The sequence below is a fragment of the Lycium ferocissimum genome, chromosome 5 (assembly GCF_029784015.1).
Source record: "Lycium ferocissimum isolate CSIRO_LF1 chromosome 5, AGI_CSIRO_Lferr_CH_V1, whole genome shotgun sequence".
Taxonomy (NCBI): Eukaryota; Viridiplantae; Streptophyta; class Magnoliopsida; order Solanales; family Solanaceae; genus Lycium; species Lycium ferocissimum.
This window is the reverse complement of record NC_081346.1, coordinates 45,922,006-45,933,013: the sequence shown is the minus strand read 5'-3', so window position 1 is coordinate 45,933,013 and position 11,008 is coordinate 45,922,006. Positions and strand designations below refer to the sequence as shown.

The 11,008-nt window shown below is 37.5% G+C and overlaps 1 protein-coding gene across 1 annotated transcript; it reads left to right on the top strand.

Moving 5' to 3' along the window:
• Positions 1 to 4,182: 4,182 nt before the first annotated feature.
• On the top strand, positions 4,183 to 10,225 carry LOC132056855 (protein FATTY ACID EXPORT 3, chloroplastic). The gene is made up of 7 exons (XM_059449242.1): positions 4,183 to 4,583; positions 6,379 to 6,772; positions 6,958 to 7,125; positions 8,136 to 8,182; positions 8,295 to 8,332; positions 9,484 to 9,585; positions 9,802 to 10,225. The coding sequence occupies exons 1-6, from the start codon at positions 4,353 to 4,355 to the stop codon at positions 9,572 to 9,574; spliced, it is 969 nt and encodes a 322-aa protein (XP_059305225.1). The 5' UTR covers positions 4,183 to 4,352; the 3' UTR covers positions 9,575 to 9,585; positions 9,802 to 10,225.
• The last annotated feature ends 783 nt before the right edge of the window (positions 10,226 to 11,008 follow it).

Genomic DNA, 11,008 nt, shown 5'->3' with positions numbered 1-11,008 from the left:
TGGCCATATTAGTATGGTTGCCTCAGGCATGGAAGAAGCGTGCCGAGAGGATGACCTAGGAAAGGGCGAGATCTATGTGTTAGAAAGGAATAGTTCACGAGCTTTAGGACCCATATGAAGAAATAGCAAGAAAAAAAGAAGGTACTCGAAGGCGGTTATCATATAAGAGCCCCAAAGCGGGGGGGGGGGAGACCATATTATATTAGACCTAAAAAGGAATCGCAACACTACCAAGTACCAAAAAAGGAAATCTATTAGCTTGGAATCAGTGTACAAAAATGTCGGTGTGTCGCAAGAATACTTGGGAGAAAAGTAGAAGCGAAATAACAACGAGTATACTAAGAGATAGACTTGAGGATAAAGGAATAGCCTACAGCCGCATTGGATCGTTAAGTAAGATTGCGTACCCCGACATGGTTTCCGTAGTGATGAACAGTAACAGAAAAGAGATGGTTTGAGAAAGACAAGGGTAATGTGTTGGTTCAGAAAATTAGAAAACCCATGATATCGAACAAGGACTCATGAAAAGGTCAAGGGGTTCGATTATAAGAAAAACGAGGTAAAGGATAAGAAACGGGCATAAAAGAAGGAACAGCTATAAACGGAACCCTCCCGTAGTATTATGACGCCATAAGGTCAGTTGAACATTCGAGGACGAATGTTCTAAAGGGGGGGAGGATGTTATAGCCCGTATTTCGTGCGCTCGGACATTTCGAAGAAGTCGTGGAATGTGGAAGGTAAGATCGTTTTTCAAAACTATTTTAATGCGCAAGTGGGTTATTAATATTATTTAGGAATATTGTTGATATGGAATACTGAGAAAGGTTGAGGGCGAAAAAGGAAAATTCGCAAAATAGTTCATGGAAATGTTTAAAAAGGCTAGGGGTAAAATGGTCATTTCATAAGAATTCAAGAAAGTTCCAAAAAGGGCCATATTGGCCATGTGAAGACAAAAGAATGAAAAATGATGACCAAAATGAGTCATCTTTTATTTTAGAAAAGATTCAAGAAAAAGAAAGAAAAATCTAGAAAAGAAAAGTGGAGGAGTGGGCATGTGCCCCTCACATGCTCATGGGGGCTATATATATATATATATGTGTGTTCATATTTTAATTTGATAGAGTGGAGAGAAAGAAAGAAAGAAAGAAAGAAAGAGAGAAAAAAAAAAAGCATTCGGCCATGGTGGCCAAAATTTGGAAGCAAGAAATTGTCCAAGAAAAATTTATTTCTTCTAGCCTATCTACTAAAAGGAAGGACCTCTACAACATGGAGGGGTTGTTGGAGTAAGAAAAGTATTGGTTGTGCAAGTTAGAAATTCTTGCCAAGTGAAGGATCAAGGAAGGAGGTAAGAATCCATTTTCTTTTATATGTTATGAATGTTTGTGCATGTTGTAGTATATAAAAATGAGTGAAACTCATGAAGAATATGGAGGTAGGGGTGTGGCCGTGAGTTGTAGTGTGTGTGTATGTGGTGTTTGATTATACATGTAATGTATTGTATAGAAAGGATGGATTTAGTGTATGTAGCATGTTGGTTGTTGTTGTAATATAAAGAAACGGATAAAGAGTTCTTGAAAATTTCGTATGATGTTGTTGTGGCCGTGTGTGCATAATTGGCCGTGTGTGTGTGTGTGGCATTGTGTGAGGAAAGATTGAATGAATAAGTTTTACTTAGTCTTATGTCGTTATTGTAGTGTACGAGAGATGGATGTAAATGCATGAAAATGTGTAAGGAGTGATTATGGTTGAAATAGATGTTTTGGTAAGTTAGTGTAAATTGATGTAATTTGACATTCTAGTTGTTGTCGATATGGATCATGTAACGTGTAATGAAGGTTGTTGTCGAAGTTAATGCATACGAATGATTATGAAATACATGGTTGTTGTTGAAGTTGAAGGTTTCGGATAAAGTAGTAGGTTGATTGAGTTCTTTGAAAGATTATGTGAATTGAATTGAATTAAATTGAGTTGGATTGAATTGGTTATTGAAGTGTTGCTAGAATACTTGTTGGTATTGTTGATAGTTTGGCCGGGTTGAATTCCGGATTGTTGTTGATTAAAAATTGGTGAGATAGACTCTCGGGGATGGTATATTTATAGGAGATCTTCCTTTGAAATTCCGAGACCATAAGTAAATGTATTTGAAAGGCTAAGACAAGTACGCGGTAATGAATCTAATGATTGTGTCAATCGTCTTGAATGTAGACTAGCGGCAACGAGTTTGGACGGATAAGCGTAGCTAGTAAGGCGCGGCGCAGGTATGTTAAGGCTCGTCCCTTCTCTTTCTTTGGCATGATTCATATGTAAGATGTGTTAAACGTTTCCATAACGATTTCATATTCAAAAGCTAGAAGTAATGGTTTTAAAACATGATTCCCTTCTTAAAAAGTTTACAAATGTTTTCCAAAATATTCATTTTTCTCCAAAAATCAAGTTTTATGATTTTTGAAAGTTTTATGACTAAAACGACGAATATGACTTTATAATGACAACGACGATGTCGAACATGAGTAAATGTCTATGATGACTATGTCGAGGATATGTTTCTACCATGAATATGACAATATGAAAATGTTAAACTATTTCTTGATGTCTTCACCCTATCTATGGATAATGATTAATTTAAAGATTCCAATCATACGAACGATGTCTTATGATCCTGTTTTATGTTTCCTCACGATGTTACTCTCCATTGATAGTCTCGCCTTATATTAATAGTCCCTTCAAGGTGAGACAAAGTCATGATGACTATTCCATAATGTAATCGGAGGTTTCCGACCTTACGTCACTCCGATAAAGTTATAGCTTTTGATTGGGCTCCAATGCATGCTATATGATGGAGGTTACACCGGCGGGAGGGCGGGGCATGACCACCACTACGGTGAGCGTAGTGGGCGGCACATGACTACATTGCGGCCTAGAGGGCGGACATCCGACCACCACTACGGTAAGCGTAGTGGGCGGCATATGATTTACACGGCCTATTTGGCCGGGCACGATCCCCACCAGTGGCGCCCTGCGAGATGGATTACCCGGACGCGGGAGGCCCGGATGCGGGCTAATGATGTTATGTGATTCGGACGATGATATGGATGCATATAAGAGTAACGAAGAATGACGCATGACTCCGCCTTCAAGAGCACTCGATGTACGGACTACTTTTACAAAGATATGATGACTCTTATACTTTTTTACTATGTTGCTACTCATAGCTATATCTCCTATTATGTTACTATTCATGCCTTACATACTCGGACAATGCTCGTACCGACCCTCTTCTTCGTGGGGTCGCGTTTCATGCCGCGTGGTACACCCGTATTTGATCGAGAAGCCATTATAGAAGATGTTCCGGCGGAGTTGGCATCTCCATTTGCTGGAGTTCACGGTCAAGAGTCCTATGCTATGATGTCATGTTCGAGTTAGAGGCTTTGCGGACGCAGTCGTGGGTATAGTGTGTCAGTCTTGAAAATGGTTCTACTAGCCGATGTGTTTTTATTATACATTATGTTACAGAGCCCTTATGTTTGCAGATTGTGTTTAATTGGAAACGACAAAGGATTTTTGAAAATTTTACTATGTATTTTACCTTCAATTGATTTAAGAATCTAAAGAGATTAGGTATGTAATAAGAGATAGCGGGTTCGCTCGGCTCCAAATGCGGGGTCGGGTGCCCATCACACCCTAATAAGGTCGGGGTGTGACACGAGACATTATTTTCTGGCACTATCAGTTCTGTTGATTTTTTCGTATAACGGACTAACGTCCGTTGATTTTTTTCCGAGGTATTTGGTTTTTTTTTTTAGTAATGTGTACCTCTAAATGTGAGTTCTCGCTAATTATTATGTTTTTTTTTTATAGTTCTCGTCAAATCTAACAAACAGAGTTCGATGAATATTTTATCGGAGACTAAAAGTGTTAACTTTTGACAAACTTAAAGGAACAAAAGTGTTAAGTGCATACTTAAGGGACTATTTTTAACCAACTCTCGTAGTTAAGAGATCATTTTTATTAATTTGTAACAAACTTAAAGGGCCAAAACTGTTAAGTGTACAGTTAATGGACTATTTTGAACCTACTTACCATTTATGTCCTTTTCTCAAGCAAAAAGACCTTTTGTAAAGGACAAATGGTTATTTGACGCGTATTTGTGCAATTGGGTGTTGATACTATACTCAATTTCGAAGCAAGAATAACCCGGAGCTTTACGAGGTTAGAAGATGCAGTAGGGTCATGTGGGTGTATTACGTGTCGCAACACCTCTATGATATGAAATTGAAAACTGGGGTGCTATTTTGGACAAAAGTAAAGCCATCTCAGCTTACCTACTCCTGCAAAAAGCAACATTGGAAGAAATGAATGTTGCTATCATCTCAAACCCTAACCCTAGCCCATCTCTTCTCTTAAAGCAGCAAGCTTCTTCTTCTTCTTCAATGGTGGCGCTGTGTTATAGTCCTACATCTCTAGGGTTTACACTCAAGGGAACTACTACTTTACCAGTTTCTCGGTCCCGACTTTGCTTCGGCTCGGTTCCGTTGGCTCGGCGTAGATCGATTCTCCCCTTCGCAGCTTCACATGAGGAATCCGTGAGTGATAAACTTGCTACTTTCTTCTTTCATTTATTACTCCCTCCCTCCCAATTTAACTGACTTACTTTCACCCGGCATGAAGTTTAAGTAATAAAAAGAGACTTTTGAATCTTGTGGCCCTAAATTAAAGACGCGTGTAGTGTACTAAATTATCTTTTATATCTTGTGGTTTTAAACTTGTCAGGTAAGCATGCTTGAATTATCAACTTACTAAATATAGGGGGTCAGACCAAAAAGGAAACTTAAGACACTTAAAATTGAGACGGAGGGAGTAGATTTTAATTTGTTCATTCATTTAGTATGTTTCAATAGCTCGTTTAGTTAGTTAAATGAGGAGTTTCTGGAATTATTTGATTTTTGTATTGCAGTCAAAAGTAGAAGCTTTATTTGGAAACAACCTCTTGCAGAAATGCAGGGTAAGTTTGCGAACAATAGACATCTATCTTGTGGTCCGGCAAAGACACATAGCGGGAGCCTAGTGCACCGGGCTGCGCCCCCCTTTTGTTTTAAAGTCAAAAGTAGCAGCTCTATTATCAAAAAACTGTTTTTCAGAATTTCAATAGTTTTAGGTGATTTCATTTGAAAGAATTGAGCAGAGCTCTATATGCCATAACAAGAATGCTGAATAGGAAGGAGTCTCAAGCCTAACTTTCTTGGTATACACACTGTGAACTTAACAACAACATAACCAGTGTAATCCCACAGGTGGGGTCTGGGGAGGGTAGAGTGTACGCGGACCGTTAGCTCAAAAGAAAAAAAAGGAAATCGACGCAAATACAAAGTAATGAGATACAAAGCAAATGCGCAAAAGATAGTAATACACATCGAAGAATAGAAAACTACAAGATTACTAAATAATACTACTAACAAGGGTACGTGGAGAGGAGGCTAGCCCCTACCTCTCCCACCTAAAGTGCGACACCACTCGGCTACCTACTACCCTTCTACTTTAATCCTCGACCTCCACACCTTCCTATCTAGGGTCATGTTCTCAGTAAGCTGAAGATGTGCCATATCCTGTCTAATCACCTCCCCTAGTTCTTCCTCGGCCTACCTCTACCTCTCCTACGATAGTCAACCTCTCACACCTCCTTACTGGCGCATCCTCACACCTCCTCTTCACATGCCCGAACCATCTCAGCGTCGCTTCCCTCATTTTTTCCTCAACGGAGGCCACTCCCACCTTGGCCCGTATAACTTCGTTCCTAATCATATCTCTCCTAGTATGCCCATAACTTGTAAGTAACAATTTACCTTTCCATATAAACTTGTTTACATACTTTTCTTTTTAATAAAAACACAACTTAAGAGCAGCACACTATAAGATACTAGAAGTTTGGTTGATGTGATGCTGAATACTCCATTATTAAAGGAATGGAGTATCTAATCTCCCCATTCTATTAAGTTGACCTCTCCTTTCTGGTCCACCCAAAAGAACATTGACTGCTTTGCTTAAATGGAAAATATTCCTCTCCAACAAGTGTAGACTTGTAGTAGGATAAACTGCTCATGTTTATATCAAACTTGATGTGGCGTGTATTTGTATAACTCTTCCACTTTCTTTACATCTCAAGCTATTATTTTAGAAACTTCCAAGCAAACTCAATATGATAATTGATTCAAATATTTTACTCTTAAACTCAAGCAAGTCAAATTAGGACGATTTTATTGGGGTGGAGGGAGTAGTATGTTAATCGCTCTGTATAACATTTATTTGTCGATCCATATTGATCTTTATCATGTTAGGCATAGTTCTTTCAATTTTATGAGTCAAAAGTTTTCATATTTTCAGAAGCCTTCAGATGTTGAATCAGAGAAGGACAATAATGATCTTAAGAGGGAGACTGAGGCGTCAGAAGAAGCCTGGAAACAGACCCTAGCTTCCTTCAAAGAACAAGCAATGAAGGTGCAGGCTGTGTCACAAGAAGCATATGAGGTGTATTCCGATAAAGCTATGATCATTTTGAAAGACACTTCTGAGAAATTAAAAATTCAAGCGGACAAAGCAAGAGAAGATTTGACTACTATTGCAAAGGAAATTAGTGAGGATAGTAAAGAATATTTAACCAATGCTGCTGAGAACTCCCCTGAACCAGTGAAAGATATTGTTGAAACATTTGCTTCCTCTGCAGATGAATTGAATGACGTGTCGAAAGTGCGAGACTTTTATGTGGGAATACCTTATGGTATGTAGAGCTGATGTTTCCAAATGTAGTAGTAAGGGACTGTTCGATGTGCAGTTTTGAAGTTTTGTTTTTATAAGTTGTTTTATGATTTTCTTTGAATTACTATTAGTTTAAAGTTCTCTGGAATGAAGCATGCAATGCCTTGAAACCTATAGCTTTTTCATTGCCTTGGTCATGCTCTGCAGGAACTCTTCTTTCTGCTGGTGGCTTTTTGTACTTCATGCTAAGTGGAAGCATTGCTGCCCTTAGATTTGGTGTTATACTTGGTAGTACTCTTTTGGCCTTGAGCATCTCAAGTTTAAGATCATGGAAAAGTGGAGAGTCAACTTCCCTATCTTTAAAGGGACAGGCAGGTTAGCATTTGGGAGACTATCTATCCTCATTTACTCCGCACTCCGCATGTATTTTTACTAACACCTATATGCAACTCTCACAAGAAGATTCTGGTTTATTTGGTGCATCTTCTATGTATTAGTTTGCTATTACCAATTTCAGCAAAGGGTGTCATGAATTGCTTGTGAATTTGGTATCTCTAGTGTTAGAGATCCCTAATTTGTCTTAAAATACAAATGATCGAGTATTGGGATGAATCAATTTCAAATTGAGTGGAATATATATTAAGGATTCATATAGTTGATCCCAACTAGTTCAGAATTGAGTCATAGCTGCTGTTGTAATAATATGCAAATTAGCCCTTAGTTTTAGTGTCTGTTTGGACGAAATGGGTCTGAACTGGTATAGGGTATTCATATAGCCAATCCGAACTAATTTGGGTTGAGCTTTAATTGGCTAATATTGATGTGGAAATACTTTCATATTTATTATTCTAGATAACATATACGGAATCTGGATTTTTTATTGTTTGGTTTTTTTGTTTATTAACTTTAGATTAAGTTGTGGAAACAGAATTTAAAGAATTTAGGGGGATCATCTGTGACAATTTCACCAATTTTCCAAGTTACGAGCCCAAAAAAATAAAAACAGAACTATTTCTTTTTATATCAACGAGCCTTTCCAAGTATCTTTTTCTCCCATTGTGGTTGTGAGCTGTACCTTACTCCGCTGCTTCCAGCATGCTTGCAATATTTAAGGGTACGCACTGGCTAGTGTAGGTTAGTTCAGGGATTTCATAACTTTATCCACTTCAAAATCTTCCATTTTTTCAGCCCTGGTTGGGAAAATTGACTTTCAGATAATTTTACAATTTTGATAAAAACAACCCTTTTATTTGTGATTGTAATGCTGGAATTTGTTTCTCATATGTCAAATTCTGTATTAATCAGTGCAGCATTGCTTTACCTGTTATACGCGTTCTCATTTTTCAGCCATTGCTTTACCTGTTACATGCTTTCTCTTTTTGCAGCCATTGCTACCATCTTATTTGTCAGAGAATTTGGCATGCTGTTGGAGGCATGACTTCCTTTTCTTCCTCCTCCCTCTGTGTATAGTCCTTATCCAGTTGTTCTCGGTCAATAATGTTTAAGCTATGATTTCTGACAACTTATTTTCTCTTGCCTTGCAGAGACCGTTTATTTTCAATTTTATTACAGCCATCATCAGGTTTCCATATTTCTAGCCCCTGCATACCTTTTTTTAATGCTGCACTCTTATTTGTTATTTTGCTGGTTTAGTTTTGCTCATTGTCCTCCTCAAAATATTCTTTCTATCTTGTTCAAATAGAAGGAAGAGAAGGATTTGACAGAGGGGATGGGGAAAGAAAAGGGGGGGGGGAGGGGGAGGGGTTAGAGCAACCCACTTGATGTAATCCGTCGACCAAGGGTCATGATGCAAGCTAGCTCTAGATGCAGTTATCTCATTTAAAAAGGCTGGTGGGAGATTCTATACTTGCTGCTGATGGTAGGATGAACATGTTTACTTAGAGCATGATAAACAAGTGCACCAGAGTTCGTCGACCAAGGGTCATGACGCAGAGTTCATCAAGTCCCTCGAGAAATTTTTGCTCTCATGTTGTTTATGAAATGTTATTTATCACTTCTTCTATCCCAATTTATGTAATGCACTTCAACTGGGCACGGAGTTTAAGAACAAACAAAAGACTTTTGAAGCTTGTGCTCTAAGACAAGCCATAGATATTTGATTGGTTATAAATTATCTCATTAAGGGTAAAATGAAAAGTTTAAATTTAAATTCTTTCTAAATATAGAACAGTATCATTCTTTTTGGGATAGACTTAAAAGGAAAGTTCATCACATAAATTGGAGCTTGTGCTCTAAGATAAGCCATAGATATTTTTTGTTTGGTTATAAATCATCTCATTAAGGGTATAATGAAAAGTTTAATGTTAAATTCTTCCTAAATATAGAACGGTATCATTCTTTTTAGGATAGACTAAAAAGGAAAGTGCATCACATAAATTGGGACAAAGGTAGCATTATTTTTCACAATGATTTTCCCTTGTTGAATGTGAAAAACTTGATTTTCATCTTAATGGAAAAAAACTTCTGTTCCGCTGTCGCTCTCCGTCTTCCTGGTCTAATTTTTGCTTTCTTCCTTGAGCTTTCTCTTAATATATGTTCATACATATGCTTCTAGCTTGAGATTAAGGTGCACTTGTTATTGTATCCCCCCCATGAGAAAGTGATGTAGCTACATGAATTTTTTGAAAGAATGTGTTATGTGCCCTGGCATTGTAGATTGTTGCATCTCAGGTGCTGACTTAGTGTTGTTAATTGGCTTTTTGCTGTGTGTAGTGGAGGGGTGGCAGCATTCTATGCTTATAGAATCTTAAGGGATGGTGAGCAGACGAAGGGTTCAAACTCGACAGCACAGACAGATAACTAAGCTAATTCAGGGTAATGTTAATGTACATGTACATCAAGATTTTATGTATACAAGCATGTTTTCTGTAGTAAATTATCAAAAAGAAAGTTTCTCTGGATTTATCTTCTTGGAGTCCTATTGAATGCTTTTATAGGTCACTTCAGCTGCCCTATCTAGAATTCCAGAAAAGTTCATGTCGGGTTTTGCTCTTTCTCTAATTTTTTATTCCTGCTTCTTGAACGGTCCAGGCAAGAAAGACATGCTATAGGAGTTGCGGGTAATTCAAGTTCAAATCAATCACAATCTGGTAGATAATTTGTCCAATGTATGAGCTTCTTTGTGCTCATCTTGCTCTGAACTCGCTGAAGGACCCAACTAGTCCTGAAATAAATAAATCTGCTCATGCAAATTGGGTGATCTGCTGGACAAGGATATGATTTTCCGTTTGCCTAAGTTAACGAGTCTCTAAATATTGCAACTAGAGTGTTTGTGCATTATTTCCCCGTACTAAATAGTAGTGAGTTCAGATCTTGCAGGCTAGAAATGAGCAATTCCTTGAACATCTTAAGACGACTATTAGGTTATACTTCAGGAAGATATTTCTATGCTGAGTGATTGGTTCTTTCAGGGCGTTGGTTGACGTATTATGGCAATGTATCTTCTTGCTCTTAATGGCGTTTCTGCATTAGTTGTCATTGCAAGGAAACAAGTGTTCAAATTTCAAACTGGTTTTGTAAGCTTCAACTGGAATTTTCTTAGTGTTCGCGCAAAATCACATTAGGCAATTGAATAATGCAATGCTTCGTTATCACGATGCTACTAGAATCATATTTTTTTTAACTGCTCGATAAAGCCGGAATCAAATTTTATTCAGTATGACCTTGTATGAGCAGGCACAACTTTTGCAATTTCCTTTCTCATAAATCTTTGGCGGTTAAAATTATGAAGTTTGTCCTACGTATAACTATTTATCAATTGGCCTGTTACTTATACTAGACATTGTGAATTTGTGATAGAAGTTATGACGTATTTTAACATATGCCTGCTATTGTTTCCTACTCAAAAATTAATCGAAAGGACTCTGTAAGTCAAAATAGAACCTGTAAGATAACTAAATCACGCTTGAACTATCATCTCGTAATTGGTTATATTTTGATTCTGCCCTGAATGCCGAAAAAGTTTTGAACAATACTCCCTCCAGTTCAAAAGAGTGTCAACATAGCCTTTATTTTTTTGTTCAAAAAGAATGTTCATTTACTAGATTAAGAAAGAATTCATCTTATTTTTTCAAGTTTGCCCTTATTAAATATTAAGTGAACAAATCTTAATACCTATTTAATTAGAAATAGTTTAATCAAATTATCTATTTTTGCCTAGGAGTTAATACTTTCTTAAAGAGTGAATAGTTAAGTGAACACTCCTTTTGAACCAGAGAGAGTAACAATGACCAATAAA